Here is a 21,882-nt window from a genome sequence, read left to right as displayed (position 1 = left end):
CTCACACACATGTACTCCACGCACCAGGCACTCACACACATGTACTCCACGCTCCACGCCCTCACACAGATCAGAAACTCGGGCTGAGGACATTCACCCCACAGGCTTCCTGAAAGCCGCTCGCTCCTCCAAAACACGACCCGTGGTCAGTCTCCTGCTGCCACCAATGGAAACGGTCCCTGCAGAACTTCACTTTCACTTCGCGGGAGGGCTTTATCCCTTCCACCAGTAAAGTGACGGCTGCCGGGTCATTCATTCACCTGTTTAAAGGGCTAGGCACTTCATTGTTCTGTCATTAACCATCATGTAAAGAACATGATTGAAAACTGCCGACAGGCAAATTACAATCTTGTCATCTTAACAGAAGTGTCGTTTTTATAAAAGCAGGTGACTACCTGGAACGACACTGGAGACTGGCGTAATTTTCAATGATTTTATTAGTACTATGAAGCGAGGAGGAAAGTGTTTCCTGTGTTTCTAGAAGCTTGGGGGTGTAGAGCCGGAGAAAACCTCAGCCACCACTTAGCCAAGCTTCTCACTCACTGGCAGCGAAGGTGGATCTCCCAGGGGTTCGCTCAGGAAGTCGGCTGACAAGCCAAATCGAGGCGCCAGGTCTTCAGACTCAGAGTCCTTAGGTCTGTCCTACCCTGTGTATCCGTGTCTGCCCGCCCATCCCGGCAATGTGGGAGTCTTCTACAAATCACTAAAGCAACCGTCCATTCTTCATTCCTCAGGAACTAATCCCACTCGATTCTAACACTGGTAACAAAATGACATTTTAGAGTAGGTTATCCAAAATTTGAAAATCCTAAAATTGTTCCACTACATAGAGAATACTACAAAGGAAATACAAACTGTGCAAATGTCCCCAAAATATGACTCTCTGCCTGACTGCAGGGTGTGCAACAGGTTAAAAATAGGCAATTACACGGGACTCTGGAGCTCATGGAAGCCCCTGTTCTAGGGAATCTAATCTAATAATAGACAAATATGCAAATTGACCACACCTTCACTACACCTAAGCCACGCCCACCAGCCAAACCACGCCCACCAACCAATCAGGACGAGTATGCAAAATACCCCAACAAAGATGGCGGCTAATTTGCATATCAAGACAGCGTCGAAAGAAGCCAAGAGCTGCAGAAGGGAGTAAAGCTTCAAAGAAGCAAGCAAGCCCGGGGGGGGGGGGTGGGAAGGAGAAGGGAGGAGCGAAGGCGGGGCCGGGGGTGAAGGGAAACGCAGGCAGGCTGGCGGAGAAGGCGGGGCGGGCGACAAGGGCGGAGTGGAGGCGGGGCCGGGGGAGAAGGGAAACGCAGGCGGGCTGGAGGAGAAGGCGGGGCGGGCGACAAGGGTGGAGTGGAGGTGGGGCCGGGGGAGAAGGGAAACACAGGCGGGCTGGAGGAGAAGGCGGGACGGGCGACAAGGGAGGAGCGGAGGCGGGTTAGAGTGCAGCAGGAAATCCTATTGCAGGATTTTTCCTGCAACGGGAACGCTAGTCTTTTATAACAGACGTGGCACTTGAGATCCTGAGGTTATTTATACAGTTCGCTATGGAGTCAAAAGACACACACACGTTCCTTGAATGCATCTTCCTTCCCCCGCCCACCTGAGCCCCTCCTTCCAGCTGCACGGTGGGTCTTGCAACCCAAATGCCTTCCTCCCCCACCCACGCTGGGCAACACCTGCACATTCTTCAAGGATGTCACCTCTCCCTCTTCTAAACCACCACACCCTTTTCTAAAAAAGTCATTTCTAATGTTTTTATTGATTTCAGAGAGGGAGAAATAGAAACATCCATGATGAGAGAGAATCACCGATCGGCTGCCTCCTGCATGCCCCTGACTGGGGATCGAGCCCAACCCGGGCATGTGCCCTGACCGGGAATCGAACCGTGACCTCCTGGTTCATGGGTTGACGCTCAACCACTGAGCTATGCCAGCCGGGCTCCCACACCCTTCTGTAGTTTGCTGATGATAGTTACCGTGCTCTCTTTGACATAACTATTTGCATATCTGTGTTACAGAGTCCCTTCTTTAAGAACAGAAATTCATTCTAGGCCAGCATGGTGCCTGCAGTATCTGGTTGTTGAATTAAAGCAACAAGTCAAGTTTAGGGCAAAAGGATTCTAAATTTGGATTCTAAATTTGTAACAGTGTCTGTTCTCCTCAAAACGTGGCTGAGTCTCACTTTAAAGTACATGTAAATGGTCATCTTAAAGCGATCACTGCGAGGAATAGGCAGCCACACAGAGATGCTCCAGAAACTGCTAAGTGAAAAAAGGGAAAGACCAAAATGATATCTAGGCTATGTTTACTGCCTGCAAATATCATATATGCATATGGACAAAAAGTGGAAGGTAAAACAGAGAAATGAAAACAATTTGCTCTACTGGGTGATGCAAATTATTGGCTTCTGTGAATGTACTTCTGTTCATACAACAAATATTGTTTTAAGTATGTACATATGTGGTAATTAGTAATATGTTCACTGGATATTGGTACTAATATTTCTGGTCTGTAAAAAAAAGGCGTATGTACTGTCCTACGTGTAACGCCTCTCGGCTTGTGGGTCGCATGGACACTCACTCAAGGAAACGCAGACGTGGTACCTGAGAGGAGGGTCTGCCAGGGGGGCCTATTGGCCTTGTAACTCCAACTTTTTATGTCAAAGTAAGCACCTTTGTTTTTAAGGACCAAAATATGTGTCATCCAATGAAATTGAAAATATAGAAAAAAATATGTTTTAGGGCCAATTGTTGACAAATCTTATGTCTTCCTTAAAAATATTCCTTGAGCCCTAACCGGTTTGGCTCAGTGGATAGAGCATCGGCCTGCAGACTGAAAGGTCCCAGGTTCGATTCTGGTCAAGGGCATGTACCCTGGTTGCAGGCACATCCCCAGTAGGGGGTGTGCAGGAGGCAGCTGATCAATGTTTCTCTCTCATGAATGTTTCTAGCTCTCTATCCCTCTCCGCTCCTCTCTGTAAAAAAATCAATAAAATATATATTTTTAAAAATATTCCTTGAGACCTGGCCAGCTTGCCCCAATGGTTGAGCATCGACCTATGAACCAGGTGGTCCTGGGTTTGATTCCTGGTCAGGGCACATGCCAGGGTTGTGGGCTCGATCTCCAGTGGGGGTTGTGCAGGAGGCAGCCAATCAATGGTTCTCTCTCATCATTGATGTTTCCATTTCTCTCTCCCTCTCCCTTTCTCTCAAATCAATTTAATATATATAAATATATATATATATATATTCCTTGAGTTCAGCTTACAAACATCTGTATGGAAATGTTGAGCCCATTGGGGCATGTTTTGTTTCCTACCTGTGCCCTCATCTCCTAAACAGCCTTATACTGTGATCTGCACATAAAGGTTCGGCTTATCCATTTGACTTTTACAACTATGTTACTATGGGAAACGGCATTATCGTCTCTGCCTGGACACCAGTGCTTCTCCATGGAGCACTTCACACAGTCTGCCACCTAAAGTCACTGCCCACACCATGAACACGGTGACTCAGCGCCAAATCCCCAAGGACTCCCACTGGGGGTGATGCACTGGGAGGATCTGGTCCAACTGCCTGCCCCTTTGGACACACACACACACACACACACACACACACACACACACACACACACAATCAAACGTACTTTCTTACTGCTAATGTTGCGACCGTCCCAACAAAATTATGATTTAAAATGAAGAAATGAACTTCACACGGCGTTTTAGAAAAATAGTAAGTTCAATTGTCTTTTGAATTCTTCCCATAAGCCTGTTTGGCCCATTCAAGCCTCACGCGGGGCGAGAACAAAAGGGGCCTAGTGATTAGACAGACGCCCGGCTGCGGAATTTTCTCAGGATTCCTGGCTGGGCTGCGAGAAGAACACAGATCTCTCTAAGCTACTGAACAATGCTCCGGGGCATACTTAGGGCCGATGCTGTAAAAAAGAAGCCTGATTGCATCACACGGGGAACCAGATTCCCCCTCTCATGGGCGGGAGCCAGCATGAAGTTCACACTCCATTAATTTGCACTTGTCGATCCGCTGCTTTGCAAGTATTTTTAAGGCATGTTCAAACGTGTGCGCCGTCTCCTCATCTAGAATATAAACTCCCTCAGGGCAGGGCCCGGGGCTCCTGGTGATCACCCCCCGGGGTCCTGGGCAGGCCAGGCCTCAGGAAGGGATGGTCCCTGGTGAGGAGCGAGGTGCAGGGAGAGGAATGCACGAAGCCTCCAGCAAGGAGAGAGAGTGGAGTGTGAAGACGCCAGAGAGCGCCTCTGTCATCACCAGGACGGAGTGAGTGCATGTGCAGCGACAGGCCCAAGTGGCCCCTCTCCCAGCCATTTCTGCGACACAGGAGTGCGACAGCGGGTGGCAGCTGCAGTCTTAGGAGCCCAGCTCTCAGAAAGCCACCCATGACCTCCGCCTGCTCCCCAAGGCCTTGCGGAGAGAGGGTGCAGAAGCAGACACAGCAGGGCGTGGCGCTGAGGGCAGTTCAATTTATCTGTCGATGCTACAGGTGGAGAAAGCCTGATACACCGCCACCCCCGTCACAGATACAGTGAGCCATTTCAGGGATGTTTGCAGAATCCAACAGAAGGCGGTGGGCCTCAGAGGCCCATCAGCGGGTCTTCAGAAAGCCCTGATTCCCGTTGTAACAATCTTTTCCGATCTTCCTACCGTTAGAACCTTCCTATTTCCGGCTATTGCGTTGCCAGTTCTGTGATTAAATCACCTTGTTCTTATTCTTTCCATATTGAAGGTCAAGATCAGGTGTGTGGCTTTCTCCCGGAAAGAATCAGTCAAGTCCTTGAGGATGGTGCACGATAGTCCAGTCTTCTCTCTGTAAAAAGGTAGTCCGCCTGCCCTAACCGGTTTGGCTCAGTGGATAGAGCATCGGCCTGCGGACTGAAGGGTCCCAGGTTCGATTCCGGTCAAGGGCGTGTATCTGGGTTGCAGGCACATCCCCAGTAGGGGGTGTGCAGAAGGCAGCTGATCCATGTTTCTCTCTTATCGATGTTTCTAACTCTCTATCCCTCTCCCTTCCTCTCTGTAAAAAAATCAATAAAATATATTTAAAAAATGAAAAATAATAATCTTAAAAAAAAAAAAAAAAGGGAGTTCGTCGACTTTGCTTGCTGGCTTTTATTTCTCTGGCTTTACACAGGACTCTCCAGGCTTCCTCTCATCTTTACACAAAGCCGAACAATATAGACTCATTAACTCAGTGGAGCTCAGGAAATTACGCCTGTGTTGATACAGTCCATGTGCAGAGTCGGTATGAAAGTGCTGAGTCATACTCCCGCAACCGTGAGCAAATCTCTTGCCCTAATTTTTCTGGCCAGAATTTTCCAATGGATTTCTGTCGTCCACGCGCTCTCCCCTTAAATACTTGCTTTCCTTACCCACTTGGGTAATTCTGAACTTCAGTGCTTCCTATTCAACAGTAGCCACAACTCCCAAGTTATAACCTTCACGATGCTAGTAAGAACGCCTTATCTCTAGAATTTTTTTTTTTCCAATCTAAAAACAAAATTGTACATGTAAAATGTTATATGTAGACTCCCATGGAAGCCATTGTTAAGCCACTACTCAGATAACGGCACTCTAGCCAGCCCTTCGCCCACGTGGCGATGCCATCGGAGGATTAAGACCCGGGCATGTGGCATGGTTGCTGTGCTGTAAACAACTGAAAAGCCATTGAGTTCTCATTTAAGATCACTGAGTCTTCTAATTCAAAGCTCCACTTTTTTAAAAAACATTAAATTTTCTGGGGTGACGTTGGTTAACAGGATCAGACAGGTTCCCAGTGCACATGTCTGTGCTGCGTGACCTGAACACTGCATTGAGCTCCAGCTCTCATGGGGCACGGGGAGCTCTCCCAGCTGTAGGTCCCTCCCCCAGGCAGGGCTGACAAGCTTCCTGTGAAGGGTCAGACACTAACCATGCTCGTCTTTGTGGGCGATGTGGTCTCTGTCGCGACCCCTCCACTCTGCCGCAGGCAGCAGGCTGACACGTGGGTGGGGCTGGCCTCTCGTACAACTTGACCGTGCAAACAGGCAGCAGGGCCCGTGGGCTACAGGTGGCCAACCGCGTCTGCATGTGCAGTGGGGACATACATGTGCATTAGGCACCCAATCTGCCTGCCTACCCGCCCCTGGCCACGGTGGCTCCAGGGACGTGAGAGCAGAGGTGGCAGTTCAATGCTCTGTGGGCGACGTCCTGAAAGTTATAGGACTTTAGATGGAATTGGGTTTCTAGGAGAATCTCACGAACAATGTACCCCGCTCTGTGCGCTCTGGTTTCCCCGCTGTCTCTCCCCGGCCCGGGGCAGTTCTCAGACCCTGTGCCCCCAGCTTCCTCCCCCAGCCCCGCCCTGTGACCTGCTGTCCTCCCCCGGGGCATGTGCTCTCCATCTGCCCCTGTCCCTTCCCCTGGCAGGAGCCCGGAGGTGAGGCGGGAAGGTTGGGTTGAGTGAGTACACTTCTGGCATCTCAAGGCAGGACATGGAGGTGACCATCCCTGCCTGCGGTGGCTGCACCACAGGGCACTCGGGGACTCAGTGCGGAGCGCCTGGTCCCCGAGATCCAGGTACCAAGTGTGTCCTCATTGGAGGTTGCAATCGCTAGGGGTCATGCGTCTGACCCCCTTGGGATGGGAAGGATGATTCCCTCTGCCCCCACAGGGGGCTTATGCAGGTCCTCGGCTGCTGGCGGGGAGCACCCAGAAGCCATGGCGCATGTGCAGGCCCAGTCACGGGAAGTGTGTGTGGCCTGCACCCCCTCACCCCCCATGAGCATCCCTGGGCGGGAGGGACCATGACCTTGAATAGCAAACAGAAAACACCATGGCAGTCAGTGAGAGGGAGACGGCAGAGGAAAGAAAGTGTTGGATCTTTTCGCACCTGGGACCTCACTCTTTTCCTGGATCAAAGCTCGGGGGCTGTAAAGAATCCTCTTCTGAGATCCATCTACCAAGATGGAAGTTGACTAAGGAAATCCCACTCAGTTCAGAGTCAGGGACCTTGCCACGCCAGGGACTTGTCTGTCCCTTCGGCATGCCTCGATCTTACGTCTAAGGCTCCGAATTCCCTTGTGTGTGATGGCTTTCCGGTGCCTGTAGGCTCCTGTGAGGACATGGTGAGGGGCTACTGCGTGGTAGCCAGTCCCCTACAATAGGTTCCCACTGGACTGATTCATATTTTTCACATGAGGTCACCTTATAGATAGAGAGCACAATCAAATTATTGTGCATGAAGTTTAGTGAAACAAGAGGCAAAGAAAGTTGAAATTTTGTGATATTTCCTTTTCTTTCCTATTAAAGAAGGTAACGCTATAATATTCTAACATCCCTACTTTCCTGATTTGGATGAACCCACTGTAAAGCCAATATTATGGAGCTGGTGAAAGCCAGTTGCATATGGGTTGGGCATTAGATAATATTACAGAATTACCGTTAGTATTCTTAGGTGTGATAATGACCTAGTGATTATGAAAACAAGTATTTCTTGGATGTACACAGAAGTGCTGACGGGGGAACAGGACTGAGATCTGTCTTAAACACCTCACCAAAAGAAGAACTGGAGGAAGAAGACAACGAGAGAGAGAGGAAGGCAGAGAAGATGGGAAGACAAGGCTGGTGATAATGAAGACAGAGGAAGGAGAGAAAAGATGGGAGATAGAGGAAAAAGACTGGCAAAATGACGATGCTGCGAGAATGAGGGAATTCATTATAATATTCTCTTTATCCCCATATGTGTTTTTAAATTCCCCTAAGGGTGTGTGTGTGTGTGTGTGTGTGTGTGTGTGCATGTGTGCGCACTTATAGCCTACAAAAATTTTCTAATAAAAGTAAAGATGCAGATTTCTCATTGTCTTCCTTACCAAATGTCTTTTTTTTTCCCCTTCTAATTTTTTATGTGCAAGAAGCATCCTGTGAGGCTGACAGGAGCGCTCTGAGCTGAAGAGTACAAAGGAGTTGATGGAAAGGATAATCCGCCCATGGATTCCTGACACAATATACATTTTAAAAGGAGAGAGGGGAGGAAGAGCTGCATTGTTGCTCGCCTAACCCTTCTCCCTGATTATGCCGCAGTCAGGGCCAGGGTCAGGGGGAAAATGACTCGGTGGCCGACCATTTGCCCTGGTTTGTGAACATCAAAAAGCCCTTGTCCTCACCACATTCCAATCTCCGTCCCCCACCTACTTGAGAAATGTACCAAGTGGTCAGATTAGCACAGATATGAATGAGATGGCTCTATTGCAAGGAACACCCCGTCGGTGCACCTAGAGAGAGCCGTCTTGTTATTGTGAACGGCATGGCGTGTGACACTTAAGAAGTTAAACACACTTCGTGTTGGTCGAGGTATTGCAGATAAATGCTCCGCAGGCCCAGCTGCTAAAAGTTAAATGGAAATTTCTCTCCCGAGTGCAGATGGTGGCCAAGCCCAGACAGAAGGTCAGGTCATGGCTGAAAGACCGAAGAACAATCGCTGCCCGGCTGCCCCAGGTCACCCTGGAACGCGACACCACCCCTCCCTTCTCTGAAACTGTCTGTTCAGACAAAACAGTGGCAAGGACTCCCTGTGAGATTTCCTCACACGCTGTCCAAGGAAAAAGGGTCGCAGGGACATCACAAACATCACGTGACTGTCGGAGGTCTTATTCCCAACTCTCTGATCTCCGAAAAATGCACATCTCTATCTAGAACAACACTCAAAATCAAGGAGGGCTCGGGGTGGCCGGGGAGAGGTCAATGGGGGGGGGGGGGGGGAGGAGGGAAGGAGACACAGGCAATACTGTATGCAATACTTTAAACAATAAAGAATAAAAAATAAAACAACACTAAAAATCCTTGTAAAACTGTTAGGTTTCATATCGACCAGGAACTGTTTACAAATGAAAACTGCTCCCTTTAAAATCCCGCGCCTTTAGCCTCCACGCCATCGCCGGTGCATTGCAATGAGACGTGAGAAATAACGCTAAAGGACTAATATGGCAAAGACTCATTCACATGGTTTTCATTTACAAGTGATATCATAATGCTATTGTTCCTACAGTGTTTTTTTCTCTCTAGAAGATTACAATGTGATTTTAAATAACTCGGGAGCTCTTCTTTGCTAGATTTTTCCAGTTATGCTGGCAGATGCTATAGAATAACGCAAAAGGTATAGAATAGTGCCAGAGAGTAAGCAAGCAGGATACTTTTTAGAAAGTCATAATACATCAGCCCAGGGAAGCTCCGTGTTAGGTCTGGTCGTCCTAACCTACAGTCCCTGATAAAAAGGATTGTCAATTCCATTATCAGGCACGCCCCCAACTGGATGGAACAAAATAATCCCGTTATTTGTACATGTTAATCATGAAGATTCTCCTGAACATTTAGAACGCTGTAACACTTAGACTACAGCGGTACAAAAGCAGAATTTGCTTTTATTTGTTTAGATTTTCATTTGGTGCCAGGGATTTCCATTTTGACTTGAAAAACGTTTTATACTAAGTTTCATTATTACTTTCATTTTCAATATCTTGCCTCATTGTGTTTGCGTCTTAGAGACTTGATCGGGTTGAAAGGGAAAATATGTGGGTGAGTAGGACAAAAAGCTTTGAACTGGAACATGCTTATTTTTTATTTACTTAGGGCTACCTACTTTTACATTGCAGCAATTTCCCTAAAATACTGATACTAAGACCTCAGTCCTATTTTAATTGAATGGATTTATCATCCTGCTTTCCTTGAATGAAAAGAATTAAAGCCTTCGGTGTTCTGTATTGTAACTTAAAAACAGAAAACCCAAGTCAGCCTGTTAGAACTGCCTCCCTCCACTTTTTGTCCACTTTGTCGATTAAAATTGGGGTATCTATATGATCTCAACAAAAGAGAGCATAAAAAACATCTGCGCAAACTGGAATTGAATAAGCAGAATTTTTTGAACATTTCTAATTTTGCTGTTTTTAGGCATCCCGAGCAAACGTATTCATGGTTATCTTAGTTAAAACTGGTTTCTCTCTGCCAACAATCAATTTGATTGACATATTTACATATCAACTCATCTCATCTTACAAATTTTAAACTTTTTCACTTAAAATTGGATTCAAGTTGGCATCTTTCGAGAACTTCATGTACGTATATTTTAGGTTCAAACTGTGCATTAGAACATTTTTTTAACTTTTGTAAGTAATAGATACACATATCCAAATGTATATTTATGACCTGTCAGAATGGAAATTTATATGCATGCAGTTGTATCCTCACCACTTCATGTGAAAGGTGGTAATTTTAGGCAACTACAACTGAAATTCTTTTAATAGTATGAACGGAATCGTTCCATTAGTTAGAACCAATATAATAGAAATGAATGACTTAGGAATAAAACCACCTCAGCTTCAGACAGAGCGTTCATGTGCTCACTGCTGCTCGCTCGTGCCATCGCTTACCTCGTCTTTCAGGTCAAGGTCCCTTTTAGTTTTGGCTCTGTACTCTCTGAGCTCCTTTTCTGCCTCATCCTTCTCCATTTTGGTTTTATTCAATTGATAGCGCATTTCCCCACACACCTGTTAGGTGACAAAAACTAGATCAATACTAGTAGCTGCTGGAATCCACCAGCCAATGCCTGCAATTAGATCTTTTGGTGCCCCCTAGAGGGCATGTAAATAAAAACAACACAACTTTTCTAAGAATGGCACTTTTCCTATTAGAATATCCAATATAATATTCTGTTAAGATGTGGAGGCAACACCAGGTACTGCTGAATATAACAACTTCAAACTATAGATAAAGAAATGCATACTAAGGAATTTAAGTAATGTGTTCATGATTTCTTATGTAAAATCATAGTTTCAATTGCATATTACCATCCAAAATGCACTGTCATCTCAATTTTAAGTAGGTAAAATTATTAATGAAAATATTAAGCTATGGTATTATTCGTTTAAATTCTTATGGTTAAATAGACACACTGTATTATAAAACCTTCTTTTAAAGATTTTATGAGGTAGGCTTTTATTTTAGAAAATTTATAAAGAAATTTTTGTCTCTGCTATTAGACTATATTACTGATACTTAGGTGTAGTAGCCGTATTAAGTATAAGCTTTTTAGACAATGCCAATTTCATCATGCACAACAACGTATTTCAACTAAGAAAGATTGCCTGGTAAAGGTCATGGGCTGGAACTAAGCACATTCTGCATTTGTAACTGTAGATTTAGCATAAAAGGAAAATGTACATTTAAGTGAAATAATTCTAATGCATCATTAAATAATAAACACACATAGCATCTTAAAAGTTACATAGTATCTTCTACAGTTTTGTTTTCAATCTGTCGTCTCTACAGACATGACTATATTTGGAAAATGCAATTAGCAGATAAATCTATGTAAAGAAGTGATAAGCCTCGGGGAGAACTGAAAACCTATAGAGCGATGAATGAAGACACGATTCTGCTCAGTCAGCCTCTAATGGACAAAGACGAGTTTTAAAAATTATGTGTCATGCAATGGTTATACTTGTCTGAAACTTTTCAAATTCGGTATTTCTCCAAAAATGATGATTAGAACTTTGGAAATTAGTACCATCAATATTGAGATACTAGAATCTTAGAAAACCTGTGTGCATTTCCTATGTTCAAATAAAACATATCTGAAAAAATAAACTAATCTGCGTTCCAAAGTTATAGGGACAAGACAGAAAAAGAGCCAATAAGCTTTCCCCCAGTGGCCCACAAAAGCTAGAAAAAGAATAAAATTACTAAAAGTTCTATTTGAAATTCAAATGCTTTCAGTGTGTGAGTTAATCTTTCTCATTTCAAAAAATTAGTAATTTACATAAAGGTATTACTTTTAAAGCTAAATAACATTTAAAAATTAAGAGTGACAGAAAAAAATAGAGGGTCCCTAATTTACTTTCTTTCTTAGTTCTTCACTGTTTCAATCTATTTGATTTACATACATGAATGAAATGAAAACATCCAACTTGATAATACCAGAAAATAATAATTATACAACAATTATACAAACATGGTATTTAAAACCCAACACCAACACAAAATTATTATATGTAACAAATGTCTACGCATTAGGTCTTATTGAAAATTATTTTATCCCTTTATTTTCTATTTAAAGTTCCCTTGCCTTACTACTTTCAGTTTAGCATTTGCTAAGCTTATCCATAACACTGAAATTCTATCTAAAATAAATCGACAAATAAATTGGACTAGAATTATGTTATCTTCTGGTTGGAAGCAACCTCAAGGCACTCCTCTGATGCCTGAGTCCCTCTGGACAATTCTAAGGACAGATTATGCTCATTCTTTACTGTACAGATTTCAACAGAAAGTTCTTTGCCTACGATGAACTGAAAATCCCTGCCATAGCTTTGATCCATAAATCTGGGTTAACCATGTCCATGCCTCTATTAGTTCTCCTACTTCTACCCCTCTTTTCACACAAACGCATCTATTATGTGGATAAATATGATATTTTTAAACATCTACATTTGCTAGCTTGATTAAATTCAGGGGGAAAAAAAAGAAAAATTAGGCTCCCTTTGCTAATGTATGTTAAAGTTCACTTTAAAGTTCGTTTTAATTACTAAATTATAAAGCCACAATGGAATACAATAGGTCAAAATTTAGGAAAATACGTTGAGAAATAAAATTCAATATCAAAAGGGTATGGATTTTAAAATAATCTGTGAGTGTAATGGTCAAAAAGAATTCATTTAACTTACTACATCATGCTTGCCATTATTTAGTTTCTTAGTGTTAAAGCAATTGATTACTGAAATCTACATGGACTTCTTGTGTTTCTTAAATACGTACCTTACATTAGCCAGTTAAGACATTTTAGTTCTAGGTTCACAAGTTTGTGATACCCATACAGCAAAAAATCTGACTTTTAAAGGATAAATTTAAAGACCAATAAAATAATTAGCTGTAGTAGTAGAACCTTGACTTTAGAGACCAAGTCTGAAAAAGACCCAGCCTGCAAATTTCATGTTAAGCACATGCCTCATGTTGTAAATATATGTCTTTTGGTATTATTATGAAGATCAGACAATCAAACCTCGGCTATCTCTGGCAATAAATTACTCCTAATTAGCAAATTTTAAAAAAAGCGAGTGTTATCAAATATTCCAAAATTAAATAAAGCTTGCTTATTTACAAGTCTGTCTCAGCCACTGATCTCTTAAGCTCTTTGAGAATATGATTTGTGTCTAATTCATCTTTGTACAGTATTTGCAGCACCCAGCCAACAGTAAGTACTGTACATGTTTGCTGAGTGAAAATTAGGTACATATTATTATTATACTAGAGGCCCGGTGCACGAAATTCATGCACGGAGGGGGGTTGTCCCTCAGCCCAGCCTGTACCCTCTCCAATATGGGACCCCACCGGGATCGGGCCTAAATGGGCAGTCAGACATCCCTCTCACAATACAGGACTGCTGGCTCCCAACTGCTTGCCTGCCTGCCTTCCTGATTGCCCCTAACCGCTTCTGCCTGCCAGCCTGATCACCCCCTAACCACTCTGCTGCCAGCCTGTTTGCCCCCAACTTCCCTCCTCTGCTGGCCTGGTCACCCCTAACTGCCCTTTCCTGCAGGGTTGATCACCTCCAACTGCCCTCCCTTGCAGGCCTGGTCCTTCTCAACTGCCCTCCCTTGCAGGCCGGGTGCCTCCCAACTGCCCTCTCCTGCTGGCCATCTTGTGGTGGCCATCTTGTGTCCTCATGGGGGCAGGATCTTTGACCACATGGGGGCAGCTATATTGTGTGTTCCAGTGATGATCAATCTGCATATTACCCTTGTATTAGATAGGATAGAGGCCTGGTACAGGGGTGGGGGCCAGCTGGTTTGCCCTGAAGGGTGTCCCGGATCAGGTGGGAATTCCCTTGGGGCGTGGGGCGGCCTGAGCGAGGGGCCTGTGGTGGTTTGCAGGCTGGCCACGCCCCCTGGCAACCCAAGCGGAGGCCCTGGTATCTGGAATTTATTTTCCTTCTACAATTGAAACTTTGTAGCCTGGAGCGGAGCCAAGCCTGGGGCTCCCTCCGAGGCCGGCAGCCATTTGTGTTGGGGTTATAATTGAAACTTTGTTGCCTTAAGCGGGTGGGCCTGGCCAGGGTGTGTGGAAAGCTTTGCTTCCCCTGTTGCCGGCGGCAACCCTGGCCTGCTCTCTCAAGCTCCATTCTGCCGCCATTTGTTTGAATTTGTTTACCTTCTATAATTGAAACTTTGTAGCTTGAGTGGAGGCTTAGGCCTGGCAAGGGCAGGCGGAAAGCTTGGCTTCCTCTGTTACCTAGGAAACCTTGCTCTCTGTGGCTGTAGCCATCTTGGTTTGGGTTAATTTGCATGCTCACTCTGATTGGATGGTGGGCGTGGCTTGTGGGTGTGTCAGAAGTATGGTCAATTTGCATATTTGTCTATTATTAGGTAGGATTGGCCTTTATTACCTTGAAATAACAAAACTTCTCTGCTCCAAACTTCTTTCTGAGCTTTGTACATTAGGACAAAACGTTTCAAGGAAAATATTTAAGCAATTATTAAACTAAAATGTTCCTTTGTACCTTTGTGGCATCCATTTCCCGGGAAGCAAGCTGGTTTTGAATTTCTTCTAGTTGGTTCACAGCTGAAACCTTCTCCCTTGTAGCCTTTTCCAACTGGGCCTCCAGGCGGGCAATGTTCTGAGACATAGCCAACATCTGAAAGAAAAAGTCAAAGTCCTAAGTGATAATGTCATTTGACAACTAAATATTAAATACTAGAGGCCCGGTGCATGAAATTCGTGCACGGGGGTGTGTGTGTCCCTAAGCCCAGCCTGCACGCTCTCCAATCTGGGACCCCTCAAGGGATGTCCAACTGCCCGTTAGGCCCGATCCCATGGGCAGTCGGACATCCCTATCACAATCCAGCTCTGCTGGCTCCCAACTGCTTGCCTGCCTGCCTGCCTGATTGCCCCTAACCACTTCTGCCTGCCAGCCTGATCACTCCCTAACCACTCCCTGCCAGCCTGATTGACTCCTAACTGCTCCCCTGCCGGCCTGGTTGCCCCCAACTGCCCTCCCCTTCAGGTCTGGTTGCCCCTAACTGTCCTCCCCTGCAGGCCTGGTCGCCCCTAATTGTCCTCCCCTGCTGACCTGGTCACCCCTAACTGCCCTTCCCTGCTGACCTGGTCACCCCTAACTGCCCTTCCCTGCCAGCCTGGTCACTCCCAACTGTCCTCCCCTGCAGGCCTGGTTGCCCCCAACTGTCCTCCCCTGCAGGCCTGGTCACCCCTAACTGCCCTCCCCTGATGGCCTGGTCATCCCCAACTGCCCTCCCCTGTAGGCTTGGGTCCCCCCAACTGCCCTCCCCTGCTGGCCATTTTGTGTCCACATGGGGGTGGCCATCTTTGACCTGATGGGGGCAGCCATCTTGTGTGTTGGAGTGACGGTCAATTTGCATATTACTCCTTTATTAGATAGGATTGAGTTCACAGAGTCTCAGCCACTGAGCTCTCTGAAAGCCCTTTCTCTGTGGATTGGGTATGTCCATTTCTTTGCCTCTTCAACTCATCTATCCCCCATGACTTAAGTATGTACTTCCCTGGTCTCTCTCATCATTTTGGAAAACATATAACACGATGATAAAATCCAAGTGTTGGTTGAAACTCTAAGGTGACAGATTATCGGACATCTAAGCTGTGGGAGAGATGGACATGACTGCATTTCAGAGGCGGTGTCAAGGAATCAGAGGACTCTTGAACCCCTCTCCCACACACAGGGCATAGAGGATTGATTGATTGGGAGTGCTGGAGGGGCAGGCACTTCAGAGAGAGCTACTGGTGGTCTTAGAAACGCCTTCGCTTCCCCAACACCACCGGAGAGGAGGCTCTCCAAGGTTCCCCAGCCTTCCCATGACCTCCTGGCCCATTCCTCCTGTGGGAGTCCCCTCAGCCACATCTCCTCTCCTCCAGGAGGCTCCTCTGGCCCCCAGCGCCCAGCACAACAGAAGCACCTTCATATACTCAGGGTTGCTCCTCAGCAAATGTGCCCTGCCCATTCTCATTGGCTGCTGTCCATGCCATCCTGGTGCCGTAGTATTTTCACTACCACCCGGGCACGTGCTCCTACAACCACCTCTGTCCACCCTATGGCACCCAGCCTCTGCGTCCCCTGCACAGCACTTCTCACACAGTTTTCAGTCGTCTGTTTCCTCACCAGAACTTCTACGATCCTCCAGGGCACGCTCCTCGAGAGGCACCAAATGTTTGATAAATGCATGGAAAATCAGAATAAATGGCTTTTCTGAGGGACTCTATGGGTACCAGGTTCTTGGTTTTTCTTCTCAGTGTTAGAAAAGCTTTCCAGATCTTAGATTTAACCTTCATAGTTTTATTGTTTGCAATTACATTTTACTCTTTCCCAGTAAGTAAAATTTTCTAGGCTCTTAATTTCTTATTTGTATTAGCAGTTTTATTTTATTGCTTTTTTATTTTTAGAGTGAGGAAGGGAGAGAGGGAGGAGAGAAAGGAAGAGAGGGAGAGAGAGAGAGAGAAATATCAATTGGTTGCCTTCCATATGTGCCCCAACTGGGGATCAAACACGAAACCCCAGTTTTGTGCCCTGACCAGGAATTGAACCAGCAACCTTTCAATGCACAGGACGATGTTTAACCAACTGAGCAACACCAGCCAGGCTAGCAGTTTTAACATGAAGAAGCAATGCTACCTAACCCAAAAGCAAAACATATAGGGCTACCTACCAGTTTCTAACTGTTAAAACAAGGACTGATAGCAAATTTGAAATAATAACATTTGAAATGTAAATTCAGTTTTACAACTAAAGTCAATAACTAAAATTGTGTGATAAAAATCAAGGTTGCCTTTGAAATACGTAACTCCAGTTGACACATCTGAAAATAATGAGTCTGGTAGCTATTCTCTAATTGAGACAGTGCTGCATTAACTTTTCCGGGGATTGTGGAGAATCGTCTGTTTGACTTATGGTTGTTTGTATGTTCTTCTTATCATCAAAAGATTGACTACAAATCTGATCTATACATATAAAAGCCTAAGCTACCGTCACAACCGAAACAACCAAACGGACGACCAAACAGGCTGCGTGGGGTGACCAGGCCAGCAGGGGGGGCAGTGAGGGGCGACCAGGCCGGCAGAGGGGGGCAGTGAGGGGCGTCCAGGCTGGTGGGGGGCAGTTGGGGGCAACCAGACCAGCAGGGGTGGCATTAAGGGGCAACCAGACCGGTGGGGGGGAGTTAGGGGCAACCAGGCCGGCCGGGGGGGGGCAGTTGGGGGTGAACAGGCCAGCGGGGGGGCAGTTGAGGGTGACCAGGCCATTGAGGGGGGCAGTTAGTGTGATCAGGCAGGCAGGCAGGTGAGCAGTTAGGAGCCAGTGGTCCTGGACTGTGAGAGGGATGTCCGACTGCTGGTTTAGTCGGACATCCCCCGAGGGGTCCCGGATTGGAGAGGGTGCAGGCTGGGCTGAGGGGACCCCCTCCATGCACGAATTTCGTGCACCAGGCCTCTAGTTTGTACATAAAATTATTTTTACTAATACCAAGCCACAAACCATCCTTACGCACATTCCAATTCAAACCTAAAGGTCAAAAGAAGCTCAATGTAACAATCAAAAATATTAATTTACATTCCTTAATATAAAAATCCAAGTTCATGAATATCCATATTCTGAATGTGTCATGATAGCTTCTCTGGAACCGTACAGCAACCATAAACCAAACTTTAATGACCAGCTACTAAAAATCACATATGACTTATGTGGAGCTATGTATGGTAAACATGATCACTGTGTGGCTTTTGAAGTAACTGTTAGACGTGTTAGCAGAAGTGCACATTGTAAATACTGAGTCCGTTTGCATGACAAGGCGTGTAACACATCACACTCCCTCCATCTGGCCCCTCCCTCTGCCGCCTGCCACTTCTCTCCTCTGCCCGTTACCTGTCTGCTCCCTCCTGTCACCCACCCCCGAGCCTCCCCTCCGAGTCACACCTTCTTCTCCCCACGCCCGCCATCTGGAAGCCAGCATCGCTCTGCGGGAGCTTCTCCATCCACATCTGTCGCAGCGCCGGCAGGAACACGGACAGCTGCGACACTGCCGGTGTCCGGGGCGGCGGCATCAGGTAAGTCCTCTCCACTCTGACAGGGGCGAGCCGGAGACAAGGACACCGCGTTGGGAGAGGCCGGCAGAAAAGTCTGCCCTGACACAGCCCCTGGTGTGCTGAGCACGGGGTACAGCGGGGCTCCCTCCACAAGAGGCACCAGAATGAAGGACTCCAGCAAAGGGTTACTCCCCAGGGAACCAGGTCAGGAAACGCATGAGCCACAGAGGGAGCTCAATACCCAGATGACGAATGACTGACTGGACGCACAAGCCCCAGGGGCTCAGTGCCACCGAAGACCATCGCTTAAGACAACAAACACACGCAGCAAGGACCTTGCGTGGGGCAATGGTTCAAAACCTGTCCGGGCAGAAGGCATGTGTGCACCTAGAGCTGTCCACACACACATGAAACTGTTAAATTAAAATAAAGGAGAGAGAAGACAAATAATAAAAAGAAAGGAAGAAGATCTAAAAGTGCAAGCGAGCATGCCTCGCTGCTAGAAGGCGGGAAGCCAGCTGCAGTAACTACAGGACATTTACAACATCGTGATTCGCTGGTCCAGCTCCCTCTCCGATTAACTGCCTGAGCGAGGCAGTATGATATACATCCTCTCTGACTCCCCTGGAGGAAGAATTATATTGGATTAATTTTCAATTGAAAAAGTGAGATTCGGTAAATGAAGTAATTTGCCCAAGTTCATTCAAGCTAATAAATAAAAGGTAGAGCTAGGCTTTACATTCGAATCTGTCTGCTTTTACTCACATGAAGACCCAAGAAATCTAACTAATAAGCCACAAGCTAAAATGTACGCAATGTCCACTCTAAGTTAGGTAGTGTGTTAGGTACTTTCAAAACACTGTCTAATCCAATCAATCCATTGAGTAGATCAGCTCCATTATTTACTCTTGAAATTTAGAGAGGTCCAACTCTTCAAGGTCACAGTGAGGTCAATTTAGATTCAACCCTAAGACTTTTACTCCAACGCCACTTTCTGCCCTTTGCTGGTGACAGCACTCACCCAGCGCTGGGACTACTTTCAGCCTTTATTCCTGAACCTGTACTGAGGGCAGGGCCTCGAGATCCAATGCCAACCAGGACTCACTGAGGGCAAGACAGATGACTCAGCCTCAAATACATTTCGTCTCTGTTGTCTCCTTTATTCAGGAAAGAATTGTCAGCATAAGAAAGAGACTCTGTTACCCGTGGAAGCACCTGGAATAGTGCCTGGTGCGTTTCAGCCCTCCCTTGTCCTTCCTTAGCAGGGATTCTCGTCAAGATATTTTACACAGTGGAACTACTCAGCGAGGCAAAAGTTTCCACCAAACAACCAGAAAACAAAAATCTCCTAGGTGTGACCAGTTGCCGGTCTTTGCAACTGATACCATTTTCTCTCCGCTCACGGTTTTACCTCCCTCCAGGGCTTAGTTGTGCTGGTATGGCCAGTAGTCCTTCCCATACTCTGCATTTCTAAACCCTGCCTATTCTTTGAAGCTTAGCTGAGATGCCGCCTTCTCCGAGAAGCCTTCCATGATCTCTTGCAGACAGGGATTCTGATCCTCTGAATTCTCAGCATTTCATTCATACCTTTCCAATTCAACAAAAATATATGGAGCACATTTTATGTGAGAGGAATGTCCCGAGCTATGAGGGTGTTAAGAGGCCATACAATCAGGGGACTCCTAGTAAATCAGGGGGGACAAACAATTCAACAAGAACTTGCAATAAATTGAGTTTGGGAGCCTATGGGAGAGGCTCCTAATTCATCCCCGGCCAAAACTAGCCGGTTTGGCTCAGTGGATAGGAGGCTGTGAGAGGAGGTGGTACCAAGAAGGACTTTGAAGGATCCATTGGGGTGGGCAGAGGAAGATTCCTCCAGGCAGGGGGCAAAGCACAAGCAAAATCCTGAAATAAAAAGATAGCATGGCCCTAGCTGGTTTGACTCAGTGGATAGAGCGTCGGCCTGCGGGCTAAAGGGTCCCAGGTTCAATTCTGTCAAGGGCACATGCCCGGGTTATGGGCTCCATCCCTAGTGTAGGGTTTGCAGGAGGCAGCCAATCAATGATTCTCTTTCATCACTGATGTTTCCATCTCTTTCTCCCTCTCCCTTCCTCTCTGAAATCAATTTAAAAATATATTTTTTAAAAAGGAGCGCGCAATGCAAGAAAGAAAGGCAAAGGGAGATGAGACTGAAGAGCCAACGAGGGGAAGGAAAATGTAGAACTTTGTGCTGCCCTTGAGGATCCTAAATTTTAGCCAAGGGGTTGCAGGGAGACGTAAAGAACGTTAAAGCAAGAGGCAAGAGACTGCCACGTTGAGATGTTTATTTTGGAAAGACCGTCCTGGCTGTGGTGGGGAGAGCAGGCGGGGAAGAGGTGAGACAGGAAGCAAGGGGAGCACTCAGGATGCGGGAATCACCTGAGGGTGAGCTATGGATCCTAGGGGGTTGGAGAGACAGACAATCTAAAATTCCTAGGGGCCTGACCGGCATGGCTCAGTGGTTGAGTGTCAACCCATGAACCAGGAGGTGATGGTTCAATTCCAGGTCAGGCTACGGGCTCGATCCCAAGGAGGAGGTGTGCCGGAGGCAGCCGATCGATCATTGATGTTTCTATCTCTCTCTCCCTTTCCCTTCCTCTCCGAAATCAATAAAAAAAATATATTTAAAAAATAATCATAAAACACATTCATGGTGACAAGATGACATGGAGGGTCAGGGAGAGAGAGGAGACAGAGATGATGACAGCAAGATTTCTGAGCTGGCGACTGGATGAATGGTGGCTCCACTAGGCGAGAAGAGATGGGAAGGAGGCTGGTCTGGGAGCTCCATGGAGAGCGGAAGATCTAGAACTCAACACCATATACCTGGGATGAAGCCACTCGAGCTAAAACCGCCTGGATCTGCAGCTCTCTGCTGAGTTCTAGACCCTTCCTCAAGCTTCTTTCCGAATGTGTCACCCTCATTGCCTCAAAGGCGCTTTAAACTCAGAGTGACCTGAAAGACACACCTCCTCATTCTCTCAAATCGGGAATATCGATTCAGAGAAAGCAGGGACAGAGAGAAAACCTTTAAGGGGAATAAGATCTAAAATCTATTCACTAACAACTGCACAAGAAGGCCTTCAGGGAGCATAGCAACGTAATGTCAGTGTTTGGGTAAGAGGCCTCATGACCCTGCCTAACCCAGTGGTCGGCAAACTCATTAGTCAACAGAGCCCAATATCAACAGGACAACGATTGAAATTTCTTTTGAGAGCCACATTTTTTAAACTTAAACTTCTTCTAACGCCACTTCTTCAACATAGACTCGCCCAGGCCGTGGTATTTTGTGGAAGAGCCACACTCAAGGGGCCAAAGAGCCGCATGTGGCTCGCGAGCCGCAGTTCGCCGACCACGGGACTGACCGAAAGCCACTCAATGGCTTCCCATCACTTTTGGGTGAAATTTAAAGTCCTCCCCGTGGATGTTAAGGGCATTCAAGATTTGGCCCCTCCAAACTCAACCCTCACACTCTGTCCCGCACTTCCTATGCTCCAGCCACCCGGGGCTTCAAATCAATTATTGGAAATCAGATGGATTATTCTATTTGCAAAAGTCAGAGAATATAACATTGAAAAACACACAGAAAACAGAAAACGTTTATGAACTCTAAGTTATAAGAAATTTGACTCTTTAAAAGATTTTAAAATTTAAAGTTCATTCAAGAGTTGCAGCCTACAGCTCGGCGGACATGGCTCGGTGGTTGAGCGTCAACCTATGAAGCAGGAGGTCAC

The 21,882-nt window shown here is 46.3% G+C and overlaps 1 protein-coding gene across 7 annotated transcripts in view; it reads right to left on the bottom strand.

The window, feature by feature from the left end:
• The window catches only part of SDCCAG8 (SHH signaling and ciliogenesis regulator SDCCAG8), a 209,596-nt gene that overhangs the window by 126,566 nt on the left and 61,148 nt on the right, over nt 1–21,882 (bottom strand). For all 7 annotated transcript variants that reach the window (XM_028158095.2, XM_054713026.1, XM_054713027.1 and 4 more), the window contains 2 exons: nt 14,562–14,696; nt 10,438–10,554 (listed from right to left, as the gene is read on the bottom strand). In XM_028158095.2, the coding sequence (XP_028013896.2) occupies nt 10,438–10,554; nt 14,562–14,696 (252 nt within the window). The remainder of the gene's footprint in view (nt 1–10,437; nt 10,555–14,561; nt 14,697–21,882) is intronic.

The sequence above is a fragment of the Eptesicus fuscus genome, chromosome 24, assembly GCF_027574615.1.
Source record: "Eptesicus fuscus isolate TK198812 chromosome 24, DD_ASM_mEF_20220401, whole genome shotgun sequence".
In the NCBI taxonomy this organism is placed as follows: domain Eukaryota; kingdom Metazoa; phylum Chordata; class Mammalia; order Chiroptera; family Vespertilionidae; genus Eptesicus; species Eptesicus fuscus.
The sequence above is the reverse complement of the archived record's forward strand: the minus strand, read 5'-3'. Positions and strand labels throughout refer to the sequence as shown.